General features: G+C 45.4%; 2 protein-coding genes and 1 long non-coding RNA gene across 10 annotated transcripts in view; 2 read left to right on the forward strand and 1 right to left on the reverse strand.

The window, feature by feature from the left end:
* Positions 1-7,306, reverse strand: part of LOC124241462 (uncharacterized) — a 30,802-nt gene extending 23,496 nt beyond the window's left edge. For both annotated transcript variants that reach the window (XR_006889223.1, XR_006889224.1), the window contains exon 1: positions 7,062-7,306. This is a non-coding gene — a long non-coding RNA (uncharacterized LOC124241462). The remainder of the gene's footprint in view (positions 1-7,061) is intronic.
* On the forward strand, positions 1,381-5,815 carry TNFRSF17 (TNF receptor superfamily member 17). The gene is made up of 2 exons (XM_046665216.1): positions 1,381-1,755; positions 3,484-5,815. Exons 1-2 carry the CDS (start codon positions 1,698-1,700, stop codon positions 3,759-3,761), a joined length of 336 nt encoding a protein of 111 aa, XP_046521172.1. The 5' UTR covers positions 1,381-1,697; the 3' UTR covers positions 3,762-5,815.
* A 62-nt stretch (positions 7,307-7,368) lies between the features above and the next one.
* SNX29 (sorting nexin 29) overlaps positions 7,369-26,212 on the forward strand; it is a 505,847-nt gene continuing 487,003 nt past the window's right edge. For 5 of the 7 annotated variants that reach the window (XM_046665870.1, XM_046665874.1, XM_046665871.1 and 2 more), the window contains exons 1-2: positions 7,369-7,503; positions 24,516-24,580. In XM_046665870.1, the coding sequence (XP_046521826.1) occupies positions 7,497-7,503; positions 24,516-24,580 (72 nt within the window). In that variant the 5' untranslated portion in view covers positions 7,369-7,496. Of the gene's footprint in view, positions 7,504-24,515; positions 24,581-24,881; positions 24,987-26,212 lie in introns of those variants that run through there. The other 2 variants (XM_046665876.1, XM_046665875.1) reach the window with 2 other exon arrangements.

Here is a 26,212-nt window from a genome sequence, read left to right on the forward strand (position 1 = left end):
ATACCAATGTTTCCACCATTCAGCTTAATAAAATGTGACCAATACAGGGGAAGCCTCTTCTGTACTCTCCCTGCCCATGAGAGGTAACCACTATACTGAATTTGGACTTCGTCATTTCTTTGCATTTTAATTGAGTCCTGCAATTCTGACTCGATCTCTCTATATCTCAGTATTGTTAAAAGTGAATGCAAGTGATTCCATTTATGTGAAAAGGAAAATGCACTATAGAAATCTATGTATCTATCCATCCATCTACCTACAGAAGCCCTTCCAGAAAGATCTGTATCAGGGGTTGGCCAAACAGAACACATCAGGCCTGTTTGCAACCTCTGTGATACAACAAAACGTTAACAGCGATTACTTCCGGATGCTAGGACTATGGATAGTTTTTTTTATCTACTTATCTGTGTTTTCTAAATTTCCAACAATGGAACTCGGATTACTTTAATAATAATAATAATAATAATAATAATAATAATGATAATCCCCCAAACCTATCTTTTCCACAACCCTCTTGCCAATCTGGCTTTTCCCTAGACTTCCCTATTTCCGTCAGAATTCTGGAATTCTTCCTAGGTTCAAAACCTGGTAGGCGTGTCTGACATCCCTTACCCTCTCTCACATTCTATCAGTTCCTACTATATGCTATGGTTATTTGAGTGCACATCTATCTCCCCTGTCAGATTTTAAGTTCTTAAAGAGCACAGATCTTGTCTTATCTATTTCCCTCAGGCCTATCACACAGCACAGCTCATAAATAGATGCTCCAGAATCAACCGCTGAACCTTCTCCTTGAGGCCTCAGGCTTGTCTACATCTTGCAACTGTCACCTGGCTGAGAAATTTCCTCTATAAATAAGCAGTTTCTGTTTCGTGTATGGTTTGCCATTGATATTTACACTCTATCTCTTACCCTACCCAAGCCTCAAACTTAGAAACTGGAATTAGATTTGGTATTCAAATCCTTAGCCACAGGTCAGGAAGACAGCCCCCATAAGAACCAAGTCATCCATGTAAAGGTTTTTTTTCCTCGACATTCTAGCGGCTGTCACTACATTTGCTGGGGAATTCTTGACGAGATTCTACTTGTCCTTCCATGCTGTGCTGTCTGTGGTTTCCTTGTTTCTTTTTGTGATCGAGTTCCAGATGGCTCAGCAGTGCGTCCCAAATGAGTATTTTGACAGATTGCTTAATGCTTGCAAACCGTGTCTCCTTCGATGTCCTAACACCCCTCCTCTAGTGTGTGAGCGTTACTGTGATGCAAGTAAGTAATACTGCTTGAACAATTACTCATTAGTGTGAAGTGTGCTCTCTGTATTGACGATTTGTTTCTTTAAAGAACAGACATTACGGGGAAGATGGTGAGATTTCCTAAATCAAAAAGAGAAAGGAAACAAGGCAATTATTTAAATGCCAACAGGAACAAAAGTAGTTATTCAGAATTGAACTCAGTTTTATGCAGCACTGTTAGCAACACAGACTTTATCAACTCTTCTAATTAAGTGTTATTTAGAATTTAAAAGTCAATGTGGTTGGATTAGGGGAATTGGATGACAAACAATCTTTACTTAATGTGGATATGATGTTATCAGTTCATTATCTCTCTGATGTTCTCTTAATTCAGTGAAAGGAACAAACGCGATTCTCTGGACCTGCTTGGGCCTGAGCTTGATAGTTTCTTTGACAGTTTTCGTGTTGATGTTCTTGCTAAGGAAGATGAACTCAGAACCATTAAAGGACGAATTTAAAGACACAGGTTGGTTTGAAGGTCCATCTTTGAAATCTATTTCCGAGGGGTGGCTATTGTGAGTTTCACTTCCTTTTCCTTTTTCACACTGCATATTTCATTCCTCTAGAGCCCTTTCGGGAGCATTAGAGGACAGTTAGGTTAAACGAACTTGGAAGAAGCGAGCTGTCTTCTTTCTGGTGGTGACACCTTCTTTGCAGGTGTCCTGCAAGTTCAGCCTGCCCTCACATTCTTCCTTTGGTAATTATTCTTTTGAAGTACTGAGGCTTCCTCCGGAAACATCCATCTCTTTGACCAAAGTTGGCACATTGATTAAATGTCACGGTATCAGAAACTGCTAACCAGGTCAAGATCCACAGCCACATTTTTAATACAAACATAAGTGTTGTTTGCTTGGGTGAATATTTTACTGCAGAAAAATGTTAGAAATGAATAACCAGTTGCTCCTGGATTATTTGAGCAAGCACCTCAAATATTATTTTTATTTTTTTGAGGAAGACTAGCCCTGAGCTAACATCTGCTGCCAATCCTCCTCTTTTTGCTGAGGAAGACTGGCCCTGAGCTAACATCCGTGCTCATCTTCCTCTACTTTCTATCTGGGATGCCTACAACAGAATGGCTTGCCAAGTGGTGCCACGTCTGCATCCAGGATCTGAACCTGTGAACCCCGGGCCGCCGAAGCAGAACGTGCACACTTAAGCGCTGCGCTACAGGGCCGGCCCCTCAAATGTTATTTTTATTAAGCAGTAGAGAACCAGTGCCCGGGAAGTAAATGTTCTACTTAAGGGCTTCTCAAGATAAAAATATTTCTGCATCACTTTTGCCCATGATCCGATTCCCAAACACTCTGCAGCCATCGGCCCATTTCTTTATGCATGTATTTTCCGTGTATAATCTGTCAAGCATCCACCTCATTTGCTTTCTAGTGAAGTAAGGAGAGGCAGATGGCTGAACCATATAATTTAGTCTTTTACCTGGGGTCTGAGAGACAGGTGGGGAGTGACTTTAAGCGTGACATTTTGGAAGATGGAGTTACTCTGTGGAAGGGCCTGGGAAGTAGTAAAACTTACAAGTGTACAATGGGGATACAATGGAGAGTCCTTCCTTATGTGATCACAAGAGATTCATTGAAAAAAATTTAATCTGCCACAAAATGCTGTGTAAGAGAAGGCTCTTTACTTTGAATTCTAAAGTGTCACTCACGGGCTGATCTCGGTGTGCTGTAACATATGCCAATTTGTCATTTCACATGTGTAAAATAGGGCCAATACCTCAATGCCTACAAGGGCCAAGCAGGTAACAAATGATTGGGGTGGGCCAGGTGGAGGCTCCGGCGACAGAGGAGCCCGCGCCCCACCTGGAGACAGGTGCTGTCAACTCCAGCCAACTGTTTCCATGTAGCAATGTCAGCTCCGTGTGACCACATTTTTTTTCTTTTTTGTTTTTAAAAAGAGGCCAGTCATCTAGATTTGTCTGTGAAATCACTTGATTTTTAAATTTGGGCCAACATAAAACAAAGAAGCACCTACAAACACTGTACGCCCTAGACAAAGCACGTCTCCAAACCCCATGTGGCTTGCGGGCCATCAGTGCGTGACTTCTGGTGCAGGACGTCGTCATTTCTCTTGTAGGAAGAGATCTGTCTTGCACTGCTGTGAGTCCTGGGGTGGACTGCTAGACTGTCAAATCGCACCCCCTGGGGAATTTAGGTTGACGTTTCTGTTTCTGCATCATCAGGGTCGGCTCTGCAGAATGAGGCAGAGGCTGACGTGGAGGATAGCAGGACCGACGCTCAAGTTCTTCTTCCGAGAGGCCTGGAGTACACGGTGGAAGAATGTACCTGTGAAGACTGCGTCAAGAGCAAACCAAAGGTCGATTCTGACCATTTCTTTCCACTGCCGGCCATGGAGGAAGGCGCGACCATTCTTGTCACCACGAAAACCAGTGACTACTGCAATAGCCTGCCAGTTGCTGTTAGCGTCACAGAGATGGAGAAATCAATTTATACTAGATAATTCACCTTTTCGACTGGTGTAGAGCTACTTTGAAAATCTTTTGTCAGAGGAAAGGATGATGCATTAGATCTCTTTAGGATGACTATACTCCCCAGTTGCTGGTATAGCTTTTTATCCTCTAATTCTGGAAAATCTTTATGTTAGCTTTATTTCTTGGTCTTATTGTTGGGAGCTTGACTATGGAAACTTCCTTGGTTTCATGATTAAATTCTTGACTCACTGAAAAAAGGCACTGCAATGTGTAGATCCCACAGTCACATATTTCTATGGCTTCTCTCCTATACACGCATATATGCATTTCAGGATAGACTGGATTTTTCTCTTTATCGTTAAAGGAAAGCAAGGTTATCCTATGTACTTCCATAGCTAGGACAAGCCTGGAGTCAGCCACACTAATTCAGTGTGTAATGCATGGGTGGTTCCTGACCTTGTGAGCTAGCGTCCAGCTTAACAGAGGCATCAGGCATTACTATAATCATATAAATAAATGTGCAATTGCCAACTGTGATACAGGTGAGCTAGGTATCATTTTCAGACCCCAATGCAGGTAATAATAACGATAGCTGACACTTATGTAGCCTTACTAATGAGCCAGGGATTATTCTAAGTGCTTTACGTGCACTAACTCATTTAATGCATACAACAAACCACAAGGTAAGCAGACCATTATTATCTCCACTTTACGGATGATGACAGAAACTAGTCAGAGCAAGATAACAGAGCCAGGATATAAACCCAGACATCCTGATCTATTCTTTTTTTCTCCTCACATCAATTTAATTCCATTTCTGAGTTCCCCAATCTCTTTGGGCTCCAATCTTTCTCATTATTGGGGAGGGTTCCCTTCCTGGGGTTATGCAAAGGTCCTGGGGTGCTATGAAAAGGCTTTGCAACAGGTGATGCCCTCTGGTAATCTGCTGACTTTGATCATTGTTAAGATGCCCACTGGCACCACAGCACAGACCCTCGGGGTCCTGGTGCTCGGTGGCTTTTGTGTCAGGTTTGGGATATGGAGAACCTTGGTGGAATCTTTTTACCCATTTGGGGCCCATCATGGCTCCATTCCAGGTCCTTAAGGGCCACAGGAGACAACACAGTATAGTGGTTAAGGTATTGGCTCTTGCAGCCAGACTGCCTGGGTTTGAATCCTGGCCCTGCTCCTAGGAAGTACAGCCCTTGGGTGACTGTGAGAAAGTTACTTAACTACTCTATGCCTCAGTTTCCCCATCTATAAAATGGGGATAATAACAGTATCTACTTAAAAGGTTATTTTAAGGATTAAGTGTATGTGCATATATGCACATTTACAACCCTATATATACTTTTTACTCTAAAAGTATCTGGTTCATGACAAGTACTGTGTGTCAGTTACATTGTGGTAATGATTTTTATTAGTCCGTTTGAGGGCTAGGCTCTCTGAGGACAGGCACACGCGTCTTTCCTGTTACAAGGCCTGAGAATATTGCTCCTAGCTTCTCACAGGCCCCCTTCTTCTCGCCTCACCCTCTGGTACAATCTCCTCAAAGACTTCAGATTTTTCAAAAGCCCAGAAGAGCTGTTGACGTTAGACTTTTGATTCTTGGTCCTCCGGGCTAAAATTCCAGGAAGAATTACAATACTTAAAGGGGGTGCCTGGTGGTAGAAAACCTAAAACACAAACTACGATTTCAGTAACTTATCCTGCCTCAAATTCCATGAAGAAAAGGCAGAGGATGCTACGAGAAGGTATAAAACATTATCCTCGTAATAACTCCATGGAGCAGGTCTGTGATGCCTTACTAAAGGTTACAGCGGTAGCTGACCTAAATCGAGGGTGCAGGGGCGGGGTTTGGACTCAGACACACTTTAACCAGAATAATTAACACCTGTAACGGATAATTTTGAAAATGGGAAAAACAGCCCCACCAACCAAACACACAAGTATTCTCATTTTTACGTTCTCTCATGGTCCCTTCACATGGTCGTATTTTTTTTTAAAGATTGGCACCTGAGCTAACAACTGTTGCCAATCTTCTTTTTTTTTTTTATTCTTCTCTCCAAAGCCCCCCAGTACATAGTCGTATATTCTAGTTTTTGAGTGCCTCTGGTTGTGGCATGTGGGATGCCGCCTCAGCATGTCCTGATGAGCAGTGCCATGTCTGTGCCCAGGATCCAAACTGGCGAAATCCTGGGCCACTGAAGCGGAGCGCGCGAACTTAACCACTCGGCCACAGGGCCAGCCCCGCATGGTCCTATTTTGACACAGTTGTAATCGTGGTGTACAGACCATTTTGCATGGGGCTTTTTAAAACTTAACGTCTTATCATTGGCTTTTCCCTGTATTTCCATAATCTATATAATTAGCATTTTCAACTATTGCAAGAAATTCCGCGTGAGGGGGGCCATGATCGACTTAGTTTTTCTTCTGTAGTCAGGCTTCAGTGCTTCCCACTTTTTCACTATTAGGAATAATGAGGCAGAGCATCCTCCTCCAAAGAGCCCTTGGCCTCTGCTGAGTCCAAAAGATAAATTCCCGGGGAATGGAGACTACATGTTGAGAGAGGCAAGGAAGTCGGAAGATCATGGGGCTGTGGGTCTCTCAGAACTGGGCTGGAATCCTGGCTCCATTTCCCAGTGTGGCCTGGTCCTCAACTCAGTGTTTTCAACTGTGGATCAAGACTCAGTCAGCATTCAGAACAATAACAAAAAAGAAAAGTAGAAGAGAATATATTGCCCACAGAACCGTTTTAACATCTCCTTCAACTTATGCCTGTGTGTCCTGGGTTGTGATGTAAATACATTTTTTGACTCTGGGTTGCAGGTGAAACAAATTGGGAAAATGCTCTTTTTAACCTTTCTGGGTCCCCCTTCCCCTCATTTGTAAAATGGGGCAGTAAACTGTACTTCATACGATTGTTGTGAACGCCTGTTCGCCCAGGATCCAGCCAACTTCACCTCCACTGCCACCACCCTACCCCAGGCACTATTATCTCTTGCTGGACAACTGCAAGGGCCCCCTAACCAGCTGCCCTTTCTTTACCCTGCCCCACTACAGTTCACTCTCAACCCAGGAAGATGGGTAATCGTCTTAAAACCTAATTCAGATCGTGCCGCTCTACTGAACTTCTCGCAAGGGCTTCCCATTCCCTTACCTACTCAGAGTCGGGTAGAATCGTCCACACTGCTTACCAAGGCCCGCCAGGCCACCGCCTCTCCAACCTCCTCTCTCCCACCACGCGTTCCTCACTCCCCCTCCCCCTCCAGGCAGGTTCCTTCGGGAACACCTTTCCTGCGGGTCTTCCCGGGCCGTCCCCCTCTTACCATCCAGGTCTCAGCTCTAAAGTCGTCTCCTTACGCCCTCCGGGACTGCGTAGCTCCCGTGTCCCCACGCTCTGGCCCATTACTTTTTAAAAAGTTCGTTTCTCAGCATCTAGCGCTCTCTGCAACAATGCATGTCCTGTCTCTGGCCGCGTTCACTATCTAACTCCCCGATGGAGGTAACCAGGAGGGCGCGGAAGCGCCCGGGGACTCACGGACTGCTGCGCGCCCCCTCTGGGGTCGCCGCTCGGCCGGCGCTGCCCGTGTTTACCTTCCGGGTCGGGGGGCGGGGCCTCGGCGGCGGCGGCGCTCTACTTCCGGGGCGGGGCGGCCGGGGCGGGGCGCGCTGTCTCCCGGCCTGTCTGGAGCTCCGCGGCGGCCCCGGCGGCGGTGGCGGTGGCGGCGGCGCGGCGCAGCAGCAGCCCCGGGAGCGGCATCATGAGCGGTGAGTGGCGGCCTCGCCGCTGTCACCCAGCCCGGCCGCCCCAGCTCCCGCTGCTCCCGTCGGCCCCTGAGTCCCCGCGTCTCGCCCGCCCGCAGCCCCCCGTCCCAGCGCTCCGGGTCTCCTGACCCCGTGGACGCTCCGTTCCTCGCCCCTGGTCGCCTGCAGTTCTCTGGCGTCCCGAGTCCGCGCCCTCCTGGTCCCCTGACTCCTGTCCATCACTAACGACCTGCTCCGAGACACCTGTGCGCCGTGCCCCAGTCCCTCCCAGTCCTCCGACGCCGTTGCCCAGTTCCCAGACCCCCAGTTCTCAGACTCCCCGTGTCTCGGTCCCTCCTAACCCCGAGGCCCCCCGAGTCCCAGTTCCAGGTCCGGGACCCCCGTCTCCCCAGTCATTCCCGCTCCCCAGGCCCCTTGTCTGCAGCCGCTCCAGTCTGCACACTCTTCGTGTGCTGACCCCTGAACCACGTGTCCCCCAGCCCCCAAGACTGTGAGTTCTCCAGCCTGTTCATCTTCCCCGTCCCTCCTATTCCCTCGTCCCCTGTCCCCTAGTGCTTTGCTGGTCCAGGCACCAGCTGTTCCCAGTTACTCTCTCAGTTTCCCTCTCTGGTCCTTGCTTCTTTCATTTTGGTTATTTTTTCATACTCTAGCTCCTTCCATTGCTTTTCCTAGCTCGTGGGAGGTCTTCCTTGTCTTGTCCCGCATCCCTCCCCTTCTTGTCCAATACTGAGCCCATCTGGGGACCATCGCTTGGCCCTTCCCGGCCACCCCTCTCCCTCCCGCCAGGGAGGGTGGTGGTTTGGGTGGGGAGGCTGGGCGGGGGAGAGGGGTGGGTGTGGACAGCTGGTCCTCGGTGTTTCTGAAGTTTTGAGTCCCTAGACTTGGACGCGTATTCTCAGCCTTTCCTCTAAGGAGAGAGCTACTGGTGTTGGTGCTAAGTCATTCCTGGCTGTTGTGTGTGGAGATGGGGAGTGACTCAGGGAAGCCTCCGAGCTGCCTGGCTGGGATCCGGATTTAGTGAAGAGGACCCGCCTACCCTCACCCTGCCTGTTGTCCCCTCACTGTGGAATCGCCTCCCAGAGTCCCTGCATCCAGCCCCCTTGGCGCTAGCCTTTCAGCCAGGCGTTTCTGGGGGTCGAGCGGGGGCAAGGCAAAGGGGATGTGTCTCTCTTCATTTTTAACTTTTAAGATATCTCTGCATCACTTTTTACAAGTTATGTGCCTTTTGTTTTCGCTCTTCAGGAGGAAGATTTGTGAAATTGCTGGTTCTAATGAGGGAGCTGGGGAGGGGGATTTCCTGGGAGATAGTCCAGCTTCTGTTGCCAAAGTGAATGATTTTTGGCCTGATTAAAGTTTCTGGTCCTTGAACGTTAGTGATACTGTAACAAAGATGTGATGAGCTAGTAGTTTCCACCCAGGAGGTAAAGCCAGGAGGTATAAGTGCAGGTCCTGGGCCAGATAGCCTGAGTTCAAATCCTGGCTCTGCCACATAAAGCTGTGTGATTTAAAGCAAGTTACTTGACCATTCTGGAAGTCCCAGCAAAATGGGGATAAATAATTTACACCTGTCTCCTGGGCTTACTGCAATGACTAAATAACTTTACTCAGGTAAAGCGATTGTTACCGTGCCTCTCACGTGGTATGTAGTCAGGAACTTAGAGCGTTGTTGTTGTTGTTTCCATAAGGATCTGGGTGGGGTTCAGGTGGTGGTGTTTTCTGGCTCAGCTCTGGGACAAGGGCCGGGGCTAAGCACCCCCTAAAAATCTCTTCCTTTTAATGTGACCAAGGAGTCTCTGTCTCGGTCTCACAGGTCTGGTCCTTTCTTTCTCCTGCTGTCATCGCAGGAGCAGGTGAAATTGACAAGCAAGGCAAATTGATCAATATATCCTTCAAGGAGCAACTTAATTCCAAAGATAAGGAAATTTGAAAATTTGATTAAAAAGGTCATTAGGTGTAAGGCCAAACGAATTATAAAAGGAAATCAATGGATGGCTTTTTTAGGAAGAAGCATTAAGGTGGAAAGCCTTTTGGAAAGATTGTAATTGAGGCAGAAAAAGTGGTTGCTGAGGATGGAAGGGGAAGCCCAAGATATTTTTGGTCCTTGAGACTACAGTTGAAATGGGGTTTTCCCACCTGTAGGATTGATAGTTGCCACACAATAAAATAATGTGGCATGGAAGTATTTCCTCTTCCTTCTTTCTTTCTTTTTTTTTTGTTTAAATAGAAAACTTCAAACATTACATAAATGGAGAGAATAGTCTAGTGAACAATTACCAACTCATGACCATTTCACCTGTATCCCATTGTACTTTTTACCTCTCTCTCCAGTTTATTTTTAAGCAAATCCCAGACACTATATCATTTCATTGGTAAATATTTTAATATGTATCTCTAAAGCATAGGGACTCCTTTTTCCTTTTCTGAGGAAGATTGGCCCTGAGCTAACAGCCATGCCCATCTTCCTCTACTTTATATGTGGGACACCTGCCACAGCATGTCTTGATAAGCAGTGCATAGGTCCATGCCCAGGATCCAAACCAGAGAACCCTGGGCTGCCGAAGTGGAGCAAGTGAACTTAGCCACTATCCACCAGGCTGGCCCTAGGGTCTCCTTTTTTAAAGACATAACTCAATTCCATTATCATACCCATAAGAAATTAGCAATAATTCATTAATATCTTCAGATATTCAATGTTCAAATTTCCATGGTTGCCTTATAATTTTATTTTATAGTGTATTTTTAAAATTCAAGATCTAAATAAGATTTAAGCGATGCAAATTGGTTTGTCTTTTAAGTCTTTTAGGGCTCTCTCTTTTTTTAGTTTAATTGTTATTTTTTTAAGTTTTTAGTACATTCATAGAGTTGGGAAAACTTCACTATCATCAATTTTAGAACATTTTCATTACTCCAAAAAGAAACCCAGTGCCCATTGACAGCCATTCCTCATTCTTCCTCTCCTCAGCCCCGGGCAACTACTAATCTACTTTCTCGCTCTATGGAGTTGCCTATTCTGAACATTTTATATAAAATAAATCATAAAATATGTGGCCTTTTGTATCTAGCTCTTTAAGTATAATGTTTCCAGGGTTCATGTTGTAGCATGTGTCTGTACTTCATTCCTTTTTGTGGCTGAATAATATTCCATTGAATGGATATTCCACATTTTGTTTATCCATTTGTTAGTTGATGGACATTTGACTTGTTTCTACTTTTTGGCTATTGTGAATAATGCTGCTGTGAACATTCACATACAAGTTTTTGTGTGGAGGTATCTTTTCATTCTCTTGGGTGTATATCTAAGAGTAGAATTGCTGGGCCCATTGGCGGAGCTGCCAGACTGTCTTCCAAAGTGGCTACACAATTTTCCATTCCTACCAGCACTGTATGAAGATTCTGGTTTCTCCACATCCTCGCCCACCATCTTTTTTGATAATCGCCATTCTAGTGAGTGTGAAGTGGTGCCTCTTTGTGGTTTTGATTTGCATTTTCTTAATGCCTAATGATGTTGAGCACCTTTTCATGTGCTTATTGGCCATTTGTATACCTTCTTTGGAGAAATGTCTGTTCATTTTTAATTGGGTTGTTCTGGATACAAGTCCCTTATCAGATATATTATTTATAAACATTTTCTCTCATTCTGTGGGTTGTTTTTTCACTTTATTGATGGTATTCTTTGAAACGCAAAGTCTTTTTTTAAACTATAGGTTCCCTTTTCATCTCTCTCTTTTTTCCCCCTGGCAATTTTTGCTGATGGAAATAGTTTATCCTGTAAGGTTTTTCTTTTTTTTTTTTTTGCAGGATTTTGCTGATTGCATCCTTTTGATATGGTTTGACATGGTTCTCAGTGTCTTGTATATCCTATAAATTGGCAATTAGAGTCCACTGTATTTTTGAGTTGAAAATGAGTGGAGTCAGAGGTCAAATGGGGTCAAGGCTGAATACATTAAGTGCAAATAACCAGGAAATGGAATGGCTAGGTAATCCATACACAAGATGAATGGGTATCATGAGGGCAGAAACATCTAAGATGACCATTAATAGGGGAGTGGATAAATATATGTGGTATGGTCACATGGTAGAAAACCTCAAAGACATTAAAAGGAATGAAATGGATTTATACACATCACCGTGGCTATGTCTCAACATTAATGTTCTCTAAAAAAAGTAAGGTGCAAAATTATACCTAAAATATATACCTTGACGCAAATCGAAGCATGCACTTAAAATAGTGTTTATGGATTCATGTATGTCTCTAGAAATAAACATATTTCAGGAGAAGGGACACCTGCCGCATGCGGTTGGTTGTCTTAAGGTGGTAGTGGTCATGATTGATTTGTTTTTCTTTAAAGAGTCCAGTAGGTAGGAATACTTGCTTATCAGCCTCTACAAGCTAAGGAGCTCTGATTTTCAGATAGTGCTTTTGCTCTTACTGGGAAAATAGAACATGTAGGGCCAGAAAGCCATTATTATTCTCAAGCGTTATGTTTTGTAAGACTTTATGTTCGAAGGTCTCTGATGCTCACTTCCTCAGTAATTATTCTGTCAAGAATCCTCCTTAAGTTAGAAAGACACCGAAATCCGCATTTCAAGGGTGGAGAAAGCCAGACCCAGAGAAGTCAAATAATTCGTGGAGCAAGCAAGCTCTAACGGCCCGATACACCAGAGTTTGGGGCTCAGTGGGTAATTTGCTGTTGTTTCTTGCCTGATGTTTATGTACATTTTGGCAGCTTTTCCTTACTTTTCTGGAGTGTTGAAGGTCATGATTTCCTCCTTGGCATTGACTGGGCCATTTCCAGCAGTGGGTTGTGTTTGGAATAAAGAATCAGCTGAAATGAGTGAATGGAAAAAAGAGTATTTGTGGTTTTCATTCAAAACAGAAAAGAGTGATGACATCTACCTCCCCCCCCCACCAGCCCCATGAAGGTGCTGGGTTGATCCATTATGGCAGATTGTGAGAAGTAAGTGTTCCGCCATGAGGAGACGTTTGACCACTTCCTATGCCAGCAGGGGCAGTGGACTGAACCCCATCAACTTTGACTCTCCTGCTCTTTTATGTTACATGGCTACATGGTTACACGGTTACACGGCTCTTCCTGGGTAAGCAATAGGAAGTCAAGTTCTTAGAGCTCTTAAAATTTGGAGCTGAAATCCAAGATTTTATGGACTTCTCTAAATTCTGGCAATGTGGACATAATCCCAGAGGAAGCACCTTCCATGCTGCCGCCATCTTGTCTGTACATAGGCCACGCGTTCTCAACAGGGGTGACATTGCCTCCACGGGGATGAAAACTTTTCCCTTATGTAAAAAGCACTGATATGCATGATGTACAATACTTCTGTGGTATTAAAACTTCATGGAGGGGGTGACTAAGAAAAAAATGTCTAAAAGGGATCCTAGGAGGGAAGGTAATGAAAAAAGGTTGAGAAACGCTGCTGTAGGCTGGAGTAATTTTATCATTATTATATAAATTTGCATTTTGATTTTACTCTTAACATTTCTGGATAAAACTTCACCAAATTGCTATGTGGTCTTCATATTGATCACTTTTATGGACTTAATAGTCTATCATTAGTCCATCATTTTCCATGTAGCATAATTTTTTACCTATTGACCCTGCTTATGGAAATGTAGCTTATCTTCCTTCCTTTCTTCCTTCTGCTTCTACTTTTTGTTGTCCCTATGATAAGTGATGGTGCAGTGAACATTTTTGTTTAAGGTAGTTTTCCTTCCTTTCGATTATGTCTTTAGAATGATTTCCCTCTTGATTGCTCTTTCTGCCAAAGTCGTTGTACTAGTTTAAGATGCTGCCAGTAAGAGCGAGGGCTCGAGTGGCAGCAGAGCCTGGCCAGAAATTCAGGGTTCAACATTCAGCAGACATTTATTGGATGACAATTTTGTGCATCTTCTATCTCTTAGCAAAGGGCTATACCATTGGTATCTGTTGACATGAATTGAATGAATGTCCCAAAAACTGTTCTGTTAGAGTGATAAGTGTGTTAACCAGGATTCTTTTCAATTGCATGTGTCAGAAGCTGATTTCAGCACAGTGGTGATTTAAAGCAGCGTGAGTCTACTGATAGAGCTGGCTTCAGGCTCAGCTGGACTCAGGTACTTAGAGAGTCATCTGAACTCCCTTTCTGTCTAGCTCACACCTCTGCTTTCCTCTCTTTTGGCTTCATCCTCAGGCAGCCTCTCCTCCATGGAGGCAAGATGGCCACAAGCAACTCTTGGGTCACATTGTACTACGTAGCAACACTCGAGCAAAGAAGGGGCCTCTTTCCCAGTTGCTCCGGCAAAGGTCCTGGGGCTGACTCACAGCAGTCTGGCTGGCCATGCGGTCATCTTGGAAGCTGTTGCTGTGGCTCTGGTTGACCAGGTCTGGATCATATGCACAGTCCAGAGCCCAAGGGTGGCGTCTGTCCTACTTGTGTGGATAGAGGATGAACTGAAGTGGGAGGACTGCTGTCATTTTGAATGGGATGGTCAAGGAAGACCTCGCAGGGAAGGCGGTATCTGAGCAGAGACCCGAGGAAGGGGAGAGCGACTCCTGGGTGTTGTTCCTGAGCAGCTGGAAGGGGCAAGAATTGCCTTTTACTGAGGTGGGAAAGGCTGTGGGAGGAGCATTCTGGATGTGGGTGGAGCAGTTTGAAGCCTCCAGGGCGAGTAAGGACCCTTCCCTGGCCCTGACTTCTGCTTGTCCACCCAGGAGCCCTCCAGAGGCCTGGTGGCCGTGGCCTCGTGGCAGTGTTTCCTCTGTCCACCTGGCAGCTCCCTGTGGGGCCTGTGCTCCCCCGCTTCCTACCAGGAGGGGATCACTCTTGTTCCCTTTTTCCTTCCTGCATCTCTATGTTTTGGAATCTGCTCTCTCCTTCACCTTAAAAAAAAAAAAAAAGCAAAAACCCAAAATAACATTAAGGACTATTGTGAAAATGTAGAATATACCTATAAATATACCTTCCTAGGACAGTAAACGTTTAGATTTTGGATATCCCACTTCTGTCTTTGTTCAAAGCATATGCATTTTACATAATTGCATTGAGTCTACATTAGAATTAACGTCTCTACTTATGTTATAGCATTTATCCTTGTTCCTTCTCTTCACAATTATTACAAAAGGCTGCAGAACATTCCACCAAATTGATGTACCACAGTTATTTAATCTTTCTCCCATTGTAGAAAAAGAAAGTAAATTCCGTTTATTATGTTCTAGGATGGAATTGGCAAACGTTTTCTGTAAAGAGCCAGATAGTAAATATTTTCTGCTTTTCAGGCCATCTGGTCCCTGTCCCAACTACTCATCCCTGTTGTTGTACAGAAGCAGCACGGGCAATAAGTAAATGAAAGGACGTGGCTGTGTTCCAATAAAACTTTATTTAGAAGAACAGGCAGCAACTCGATTTGTTTGGGGCTGTAGTTTGCTGACCCCTGTTCTAGAACATTACAGCAAAGATCTGTGTACCCGTGACACTATGTTTAGGCATTCATTGTGTTGTAGTGGAAAAAACTTTGGACTCAGGCAATCCTGCGTTTAACTCCCTATGGAAGATGTTGGGCAAGTTATTGAACTCTGACTCTTAATTCTCTCACTAGAAAGTGGAAATGAAAGCAGAGTGATGAACGTACAGTGCTGCACTCAGTACCTGGAAGATAGAGGGAGTGGTGAAAGCTACTTGTTCCTTCTCTCATTTCCCCCATTCCTACTTGGCTTGCTTTCCAAGGTGTCAAGAAAGTACTTTGATACTTTGTAGCTTTTGGTGTACATCGCCACATTGCATTTACATTTGGTATACATTGCCACACCAATATATTGTTACCAGTGATGTGTGCCTGTTTTACCAGCTTTGGGGAATTTCATTTTAAGTGTTTCTTGGTGAATTTAGTAGTTATGTAATGGTAACATGGGGTGGTTAGTTTAGTAAGTATATAATTTGTATCCCTCCCACCATGGGGGAAGATATGCTTTCTCTTCAAAGTGTTTGCACACTGCCATTTTAGTGTTTTTTTCTGCAGCCAGGAATGGCAAGCTGGGACAGCCACCTGTGTTGTAAATAAAATTTTATTGGAACACAGACACACCCATTCATTGACTATTGTCTATGGCTGCTTTTGCACTATGATAGCAGAATTGAGTAAGCTGTGTCAGAAACCGTATGGCTTGCAAAGCCTAGAACATTTACCATTTTGCTCTTTACAGAAAATGTTTGCTGACCCCTGCTTTCGAGTAAATTCTTTGTCTGCTTATGAATCTGCTGTTGACTCAGTCTTTGATCTTAGACATCACATGTCTACTTGGATGGCCTGACCCCATCTGCCTCGAAGCAGAGCCTCCCTCTTTTCATTGTGTGGTGGCGGACAGTCTGTCCTTTTGTCCTGGCCCAGCTGTGCCACTTTACCCCACAATACTGGGAACCAGCGCCCTGACTTTGGGGAGAAATGATCGTCCATTTTATCTGTTCATGAGCTAATGCTTGAGCAGACAAAACTGCTGCTTCACACTGTGGGTTACACACAGGAGGCCGCTGCTGTATTCTCGCTCATTCTGGTTCTTGCCTATAAAGCGGCCACTTGGGGAACCGCGGAACTGAACCCCAGAGTCTTGGTTTAACAATTGTTGAGTTCCTTCAATGAGCAGGGGTGCATTAAGGCTGGGTTCCATCCCCAAGAAGGCTCACCACCAGGGTAGGCACAAAGAGCAGGCTTATGATTCTCCGTAGTCCGTTCTGTGGTCAGGATTCTACCAGGAGTGTGGTGTGTCTGGAGAGCTGAGGGAGCACAATTTGGAGAGCAGCTTATTGTGCCCATGGAGGACTCTTGGCAGGAAAGTTTCTTGGAGAAAGGGACATTTGAGCCAGCTATCAGGAGGTTGGTTTGTCATTGATGGCCCCTTGCAGAGGGAGCCCTTTTCCTGCGCTGAATTTGAGCTGCCCAGGAGGTTAGCCTGGTCTCGTGGAGGTTGGAAGGCATGGGCTTTGGGGTAAAATGTTGGGTCCATCACCTCTGAGCTGTTCCTTGGGCAAGTGATCAATGTCTCCAAGCCTCGGTTCCTTTATCTGTTACATTGGGGCTGCCGGCACCCCCTTACAGATGCATGTAAGGGTTTAATGTATATCTCAGAATGGAAAATTGGTAGCAGACCTGGCCCTTAGGGGTATTGTGTTCGGTTCATGCAGAGTTGGCTGAAACACTGCTCTAAAAAGAGTATAATTAGGTGCGAACCCATTGACATGAAAATCTGAATTTCCAGCTTCTCTTGCAAAACCAGGAGATGCGGCACCCCCATGCTAGCATTGCTGTGAGGTGCTGTCAGCTGGAGCTGAGTAGCAGCTGTCATCTCTAAAGGAGCACCTGCCTTGGTTCCCGCGGTCTCTGTGTCACCCTCTTTTCTGCCTTCCCTGCCCACTTCTCTCACTTCCATTCTCTCCCTGACCCAGTAGGATCAGAGGGGTCTGATGTTGGTCTCATACCTGCCTCTGGCCTACATTGGGCTGCACTTTCTGCCCCTCTCTGCCTTCACTTCTGCTTTCTTCCATTTCTTTATTTGGAGAGGTGGTGGATTTGGGGGGCATGGAGCTTAACCAACGAAAACAACAGCACCGAACTCATCTTTGGGCCGAGAGCACCAAGCATCCCAGATGCTTGCAAATGTGGCTGAGTACACGTTCTACCGGTGACCACAAATTGATGATGGACCTGTCCCCTGCAAGGCTCTGATCTGCGGTGTTGGTTATAGGGTGAGGGAAGATGGGAGCATGATTAAGTTGTGGGTCTGGTCTACAGCTTGCTGGGGACCCGTAACATGTAGCCATCTTACTGCAGGGTGGCCATAAAGCCTGGAAACATAGACACTACTGTTTTAATTTTTAAATCCCGCTCTGATTAATTCTGCTAGGGCAGTGGTTGGCAAACTGGTCTGTGGGCTACATCCAGCCTGAGGCCTGTTTTTGAAAGCAGCTCCGCTGACTTGCTAATGTACCATCTATGGCTGCTTTTGAGATACGAGGGGAGAGTTGAGTGGTCATGACTGTATGACCCACAAAGCATAAAATATTTATTATCTGGCTCTTTACAGAAAAAGTTTGCTGACTCCTGTTCTATGGTACATTAAAGGCCTCAGGTTGATTCAGTGAAAATTAGAAATGCAAATCATCCAAGACAATGCACCACATGCTTATGCAGGGCTTGATAGAAATGCCGTGTTAAATGCAGTTTTGCAAGGTACATGAAACAAATCACGTAGTATCATTGAGTGTATCATGTGTTTGTTATATCAGTAAGTCATGCACTGTGCATTCACCTGTGCTTCCAGATGTTGAGGCCACTGTGTGGATAATTCAGTGCAGGGGGAAGGAGATGGGCGCACCAGGGCGAGGGTCCAGAGCTTGGAAGAGCAGTTGAGGCAGGGGTGGCTCTCATGGGGAGCCTGGCTGCTCTTGTGAAGGAAGAGCTGTGCTGGACAGGGCAGCAGAGAAGTGGGGTTGCAGCTGGAAGGGCATGTGCGAGCGAGGCATGAATTTTATTTGACTTGAGGGGATGTTACATCCTCATATGCTGTAGCAGTTTGTGTAGATGAGAAGAAAAAAATTGATGATGTGGGAGAAAGATGGGCAGTTGGTAGAGTATATCTTTGAGCAGGTGAGAGGAAATGGGATTCAGAGCACAAGTGGAGGTTTGAGTCACTTGGCCTCTTGGAGCCTCAGTTTTATCATCTGTGAAATGGGATAATCAAACTCAGTTTAGGGCAGAATTTCCTAATTGTGGCACTGTGGACATTGGGGCTAAATAATTCTCTGTTGTGGGGCTGTCCTGTGCACTGTAGGATGTTTAGCAGCATCCCTGGCCTCTACCCACTAGATGCCAGTTGTGTCAAAAATGTCTCCAGATTTGCCCAGTGTCCCCTGATAGGGCGAAATCACCCTGGCTGAGAATCACTTATCTATACCCACTCCTCGTTAGGGTCCCATGTAAGAAAACCTTGACCTCTTCTTATTTGAGTGTGTCTGTTTCCTGCCAGGAGCCTGCTGATGCAGAAGTTAGGGACCTCTGAGCCTCAGACAGACACTCTGCTTGGTATAATCAGAAACATGAAATAGAAGTGAGTGTGGAGTGGCTTTTTCACCTTGTGATCAACATGGGGGCGGGGTGCTGTCTGGAGTCGTTTTATCCCAGCCTTAGGGGAATCCTGCTGTAGTTGTGCCTTTGGCTTGGAATGTGCTCTTGGCTAATATTAACCTGTTTATTAACCTGTTGCAGTCCATCCCATAAAAATATTTTTTATTGAGGTGAAATTCACATATCGTTAACCATTTTGAAGTGAACAATTCAGCGGTGTTTAGTACATTCATAATGTCGTGCAACCAGTATCTCTTTCTAGCTCCAAAACATTGGTATCACCCCAAGAGGAAACCCTGTACCCACTAAGCAGTTGTATTCTGTCGGTGTGGATTTTCCTAATCTAATCTTCCCCATTTTTTAAAGCATAATTCAAGTTCCTGCTTTTTCAGTAAGCCTCCCCTGGCCCCCCCAACAGAGTGGCAGTGTGGCATGGTGGAAGGAGCACTGGCCTAAGAGTCGGGCTGCCCAGGTTGCAGCCTCCGATGCAGCATTTGCTGTGCTGTGACCTTGGGCAGAATTTCTGGCACGCAGTGGGCACCCGAAGAATGTCACCACCTTTTTTTTTTTTTTCCTCCCGTATACCTGCTTAGTGTACTGCAAGAATTAACCTTAGACCAGAGAAATGCCTGGCATCACTTGGCTTCTGCCACTGTGTGGTGTGGCAGGGAAAGACCACTCTTTCAGTGTGTGCACAGCCTTGGTCAAGTGACCTCACTCCTCTGCGGATGGCAACCGTATTTACCTTGACCTCCAGGGTTGTTGCAAGAATTAGAGAAGGAATATACTGAGAGTGTCTGGTGCATCTTGCTCCTTTTCCCCTCCCCAAATGTCAGGGACTCTTTTTCAAAACCTCCCCCGCAACCCTCCCCCTGAGGCAGCAAACACAGAGGCCTAGATTAGATTGCTTTGCCGGTGCTTTGGAGAGAAGGTGGCCAGTTGAAACTACTTCTTAGAGCCAGAGGTCTTGACACCTCTGGGGTACAGGCTTGCCATCAACAGCAATAATAATAGCTAACGTGTATAAAGTGCTTGGTGTATACCAGGCCCTGTTCTGGGTGCGGGAGACACATTCACTCATTTAACAGCCCTAGGAGGTGCAGAGAGGCTAAGTGACTGGCCCAGAGTCACAGAGCTGGGGGTGTAGGATTTGAACCCTGGCTGTCCTGTTCTTAACCTCTGTTCTGTCTCCCCAAGAGGTCACTGGAAGCTGGAAGTTTGTGGTGAAAATTAATGTGAGATCTTAAAGGTTCTAACATTTAAAGACAAAGAAAGACAATGGGGAATGCCCCCAGACCAGGTGGCTGATTTTCGCCACACGTGGTATTTCCCAATTAGAGACTGGGAGTGACTGCATTTCTCTGAGAGGTTTGCGGACCCCTGGGGGTATATTCCCTGGGGTGTCTTTGCATTTTCTATTGTCATTTTGATGGTTATCTAACAAGAAATTAAAAAGAAGCCTGTTCTGGCCTTATCTGGTTGATGGTGTTGACTGAAGGCTGTCCCTGGAGAAGGAAGGAAGCAGGAAGGCTGGGGGTTCACAGAGAGATCATTCCTGAACGGAACTGCAGTGGGGCTGGACCTGCAGGTTTGTTACAGGGTTTGAGAATGAGCAAGGTTCAGCAGATGGCCGAGCCAGGGGCCAGTGGACTTGGAACTGACCCCCTCCTTGAGCACTTCCTGTGGGGCTGGGGGAAGCCCTGGGTGAAGTTCTTCTCCTCCCTGAGGCTCAGTGCCACCTTTCCTTCTCTGTCTGGATTCTCTGCCAGTCCCTTAACTCGCTTAGCCCAAGTCGAGGCTCAGTAGGTGGGCATCGGCTTCCTGCTCCTCTTGGGTGGTCACAGCCTTTGAGACTGGAGGATTCTTTCAGCCCTGGCAGGGGCGCTGTGTTCCCTTTGTCGTGGGAGAAGGTAGGAAAGAGACTGGTAGCATTGCTTGCTCTGCCTGCCTGTGTCCACAGAGGCCCTGTGTTCGCAGACTGCAGAGCTGGAAGGCATGATCTCATGCAGAAACCAGTGCCCAGAGAAGGGAAGTGACTGTCCCTGTCACATGGCCAGCAAGCAGCCCGGCCGGGATGAGAACTCATGATGTCTTGTGACTTCCCGTGAGTGCTCCTTGCTCTACTCCTCATGGCCATGGGCCTCCTGGGTACCACCTGCAGTCAGTCAGTGCTCCCAAGGCCGCCTGTGCTCCCGCCACCTTATGAGACCCCTTCTTTTAATCCGGTTCAGGGCCAGGATGGCCATAGGTGCCCCTTCGGAGGTGAAGATTGTCTCACTCAAGTGCACTTCCCACCTGTAGAGAGATTGCAGCCAGGAAGGGTGAGTGGTGGGCTGAGATCTGCCCGACCTCAGGTGGTTTCTCTGGAGATAAGAGGCTTTTCTTCCCACCTGAAGAGAAGCTTTGCAAGGTAAGGCAGAGGAGGCTGCTGACATCTCATCCGGAAAAAGCAGTGGCACAAGATACTGTAGGAAAGACCTAGGATCATCATCGTGCATATCATTAAGGGTAGGTGCTAAATCTTGCTATTCAAGTGTGGGTCAGGAGCCAGCAGCATCAGCATCACCTTGGAGCTTGAGAGAACTACAGAATCCCCGCCCCACCTTAGACCTGCTGAATTAGAACCTGCCTTTTAACAAGACCCCAGGAGATTCGTGTGCTTCTGAAAGCTTGAGAATTACTGATCAGTAGTGAGATGATGGAGATTTTTATTTTCTTTGTACATTTTTTCCTAATTTGTTGTTATTGTATTTTTCCACATAAATTACTTTTTAAAAAATTGTGGTAAAATATACATAGCATTTACCATCTTAACCATTTTTAAGTGTACAGTCCAGTGGCATTAAATACATTCACATTGTCATACATCCATCACCACCATCTCTTTCATCTTGTAAAACTGCAAATCTATACCCATTAAACAATCACTCTCCATTCTCCCCTCCACTCAGCCACTGGCAACCACCATTATACTTTCTGTCTCTCTGATTTTGATTACTTTTACTATCTCATATAAGTGGAATTATACAGTATTTATCTTTTTGTGGCTGGCTTATTTCACTTAGTATACTGTCCTTAAAGATTGTCTGTGTTGTAGCATATTGCAGAATTGCCTTCCTTGTTAAGGCTGAATAATAGTCAATTTTATTTTTATATGTATGTCTATACACATATGTATATATATATACACACACACATTCATACACCACAGTTTGCTCATCCATTCCTCTATCAATGGACGCTTGGATTGCTTCCACATTTTAGCTACTGTGAGTAATGCTGCTGTGAACGTGGGTATACAGATATCTCTTCGAGACCCTGCTTTCAGTTCTTTTGGGTATATACCCAAAGTGGAATTGCTGGATCATTTGCTAATTCTATCACATGAATTACTTTTATGATCAGGAAAAATAGCAAAGGCATTTCAGGGGAAAACCTTGTCAAGTTTCCAAGTGGCATTCCCCAAGGGCAAGTAGGGTTGCTGGGTGCAGTACTTGGAAAAAGGAAGAAGGCAAGCCTGACTTCTCTGTTCTGGTGTTAGAGAGAGAAGAGCAGAAGCTAAACCTTCTGCTAGACAAAGAGCAGGGTTTGTTGAGAGGCACAGGTGTCAGGAGAGATGTTTGAGGGCCTGGGGTGGGTGGGGTCCCCAACCATCCTGAATGACACTTCAAGGTGGCGTCTTGCCTGGTGGGAATGATGTGTAGGCCACCCTTTCTTAAAACCTCTTCCAGAAAGAATAACAATGGGAAGTCACTTATGTTACTGTGTGTCTGCAGAGTGGCTGATTTTATCTGCAGGTCTGGAGTGAGGCAATAGCCTTATGTAGTAGTCCTAATACAGGCTTTCGAGGAGCATGGTCTTGTGTCAGGGTCACAGGTCCACCAATTAGTATTCAAATTAGAACAAAACCTAAACTGTTCTCATGGTCCACTAAGCCCTTTGTGACTGGCCCTTCCTGCCTGTCTGATCTTTACTTCCCCTTTTCAGGTTTTCTCAAGTCGCAGCAGACTTCGTTTTGGTCCTGGAAGAGCAGAAGCCAAGCTTGTTCCTGCCTCCGGTCCTGTACCCTGGCTGCATGCTCTGCCTGGAATGCTGGCCTCTCATCTTCCCATGGCTGCTCCTTCTCTTTATAAAGGGCTCGACTCAATGCCCCCTGTGCAGAGAGGCCTTCCGTGATTGCCATGGCTAACATGGCCCTCTTGCTTCCTTCCTGTCTCATCACCGCATTTGCCTTTTCTTCCGAGTATGACTCTGATGTCATCTCATTTATTAGTTCACTTAGATACTGTGTATTTGTTTCTTCCTAATAGAATTTTCTCTCCAGGAGAAGATAGCTCTTTTATACCATTTAGCTCCTGTGTCCCCAGCACTTAGAACATTGTCTGGCACACAGTAGAAGTTGAATAAATACTGAGTGGGTCAATGCACACAATGGCTTGTCCCCTCTGAGCTTTAGTTTCTGCATCTGTGGCATGGGTCCTAATTCCTGGTTTACAGGGTGCTTGTGAAAATTACAGGACATGATGTACGTGGAGTACTCAGTTTAGTGCCTGGCATGCGAGCAGTGCTCAACACACGGTCACAGATGTTATCAATCGAGTGGCCCTGGCTTGACTTGGGTGAATCACTGACCATCTCTGAGGCGATGCCCCCTGTGAAGCCCATGTTGAGCTGTTCAAGAGAAGCAGGTTGGTGGTAATTCAAGGCCTGCAGTGGGAGCATCTGCTCTTATAACTGAATTTGAGTCTCCTTTGAAACAACTGTGTTCTGGGTCGGGTGCATCATAATATGTAGCTGTGTCTCTCTTGATTGGTGCACTGGGTCTCTTGTGGAGCATTGGATATAGCTCTGACAATGATCTCCCTGGTGCTTTGAAGTGTCCTTGCCTCAGACCCTCTTTAAGTGGAAGTTTGTTGTATGTCATGTGTCATGTGTATCAGTTGGGAATGCTTTCGGCTGCAAGTAACAGCCCAACATACAGTGGTCTGAAAAAATGGGGTTATTTGTTGTGTGAGAAGTAGGAGATTTCTAATGTTGGTTCAGCAGCAAAATGACATCAGGGCTGTTGTCTTTGGGATTCTCTTGGCCTTCGCTCCAGGTTTGTTGCTTCATGGTAGCAAGATGCTGCTCTGGTTTCACTCAATGTGTTTATGATTAAGGCGTGAAGGATGGAAGAAGGAATGAAGCCATTAACATCTGTTCTTTTATTAGGATGGCATGATTTTCCCAGAGTCCTCCCAGTGCGCTTCTGCTTGTATCTCATTAGCTAGCACTTCTTAATGTCAGCCTTACAAGAGAGGTGGAGAAAAGGAGTAATTAGGTTTTTCAGCTTGTATTGCAGAAGGTGGCATGGGAAAAGGATGTTGGAGATGATTGTGAGGTCAGCCCATGAGCATTGCCTGCCATACTAGGAAACCTGTATTTTAAGTTAGACTATTGGTTCTCAACTGGGGGAAATTTTGTCCCCTGGAGGACATTTGGCAGCTTCTGGAGACATTTTTGTTACCACAACTGGGGTGTGTGTATGTGTGTGTGCCCTAATGGTACCTAGTGGGTAAAGGCCAGAGATGCTGCTAGACATGCTACAATTCACAGGGCAGCCCCCCCCCCCCAGAGAATTATCTGGCCCAAATATTAATAGCGCCAAAGTTGAGAAACCCTAAGTTAGACCATTCAGACACATTCTTCAAATTTGGGAAACATTAGTTTAGCTGCTTTCCTGTGATGCAGTAACAGGCCAATGGGCAAACTTCATTGTAATGTAGATTATTGGTACCCGGTCTTGTTATTGACTTTACTAAAGAGAAAGCTGAAGGTAGGTGGGGACAGCCATATACTGTATGTCAGAAAGTCTTAGTAGAAGGCTAATGTCAAACAGAACTAATTAAGCCTCATTGCATTTTAGGATCACAGAACAATGACACGAAAAGACAATTTCTGCTGGAGCGACTGCTGGACGCAGTGAAACAGGTAAGAAGAAAGCTCACCTTTGACTCTGAGGTTAAGTAATAGTGTCAGAGAATTAGTAGAAGTCATCTCTGCCCTTCTGCATACACAGACTTACTCCCATTTGGTGTCTGGGAACAGTGAGGCTAGTAGTTTCCCCAGGAAATGATAGAGCGATGAAGGCCATCAGAGGTAGGGACAGAGGACCTCCTGTGTCCTGACTTCCTAAAGTCCTCTGGAGGACCCCATCCTTCAGTGATGTCCCTTTGAAAAGGGCATTGCTGTGGGTTTCAAAGTCTCATTTCCAAGCAGTTTCATTTTAGGGCAGCTCTTGCGGGGGCCGAGGTGGTGGTTGGAGTTAGGACCCCAGGAGCACAAGAACAGAGGCCAGGTGGCATGAGGCCATGCCCAGGATCTGTGGATCCCCCAGGTGGGCTCTGTTCTGATTGGTTGATGCTATTTTTGATGCCTGGCTTTTGGCTGGGTATGGAAGCGAGCTTGGACAGGAGGCTGGCATCGGTTTGCTTCCCTGCATGTACCAGACTTGCATGGTTTACTGCACGTTCTCTGTGTGCCAGGCCCTCTGCTAAGTGCTTTACATTTAATTTTTCCAGCCACCCTGTGAGATAGATGAAGACACTGAAGCTTGGGAAGGTCAATAACTTGCTTAAGGTGTCATAGTAAATATGTAGCAGAGCCAGAATCCAGCCCTTGGAATTCTAGGTAGCCCACATTTTGGAAGAAGCAACTGACAGTTATATGCATGTAATCACAATATGGGGAGATAAATAGTTTAATAAAGGTGTGTGGTGAGTGTTGAGTGAGCCCAGAGAATTTGGTATCTGCCCAGGCCTTAAGGCATCCTGCTGTGGTGGAAAGGACACAGGCTTTCGGCCTGGGTGTAGCTGGGGTCGGATGCCAGCTTCATGTCTTCACGGCTGTGTGTGCTGGGGCAACTCATCTAGCCTCTCTGAGCATCCCTTTTCTCTGTTATGGGCTCGCTGAGGGAACTGTGTTTGTTAAAGCAGGTAAAGGGCCTGACTGGTCCACGGGAAATACAGAGCCCACGTTATTACTTTCTTCTTTCTTTGCACCAGAAATGGAAAATATAACAAGAAGGTGAGGAGGCAAGTTGAGCCACTTTAAATGTAGCAGTTAAACAAATAAATTGGAGCTTATGCCTAGTGCTGCTATTGTTGTTACTATTTTGGGGGATGAAAGTGTTATAGATATATCTATATGTCTTTTAAAATATCAACTTTATTTATGCATATACACATATATAACTTTAAATGATAAATTTGTCAAAACTCATGGAACTGCACACTTAAAACCAGTGTATTTCATTGTATGCAAATTGTGTATATTATATATATAATATATGTACATAATATATATATTATATATATAATATACACACACACACACATATACACATATATATGTAATTTTTTTTTTTTTGGATAATAAGTTCAGGAGTCTTGCAAGCCTGATACCCACAGCATAGGTTCTATGCCTTTAAAAGAGATTAGTGGATAGTGGTGATGGTTGCATAACATGGAAATTGAATTGTGTAACTAAAAATGGTTAAAATGGTAAATTCTATGTCATCTATAGTTTACCACAATTAAAAATAAATAAATAAATAAAGGGACC

The sequence above is a fragment of the Equus quagga genome, chromosome 7 (assembly GCF_021613505.1).
Source record: "Equus quagga isolate Etosha38 chromosome 7, UCLA_HA_Equagga_1.0, whole genome shotgun sequence".
NCBI classification, from domain to species: Eukaryota; Metazoa; Chordata; class Mammalia; order Perissodactyla; family Equidae; genus Equus; species Equus quagga.

What these genes read in the sequence shown, in the direction of transcription:
- TNFRSF17 (XM_046665216.1), top strand. Translation starts at nt 1,698, where the DNA reads ATGTTCTTGCTAAGGAAGATGAACTCAGAACCATTAAAGGACGAATTT. An exon ending in GGACGAATTTAAAGACACAG is followed by an intron (nt 1,756 to 3,483) that starts GTTGGTTTGAAG and finishes CTGCATCATCAG; the next exon opens with GGTCGGCTCTGCAGAATGAG.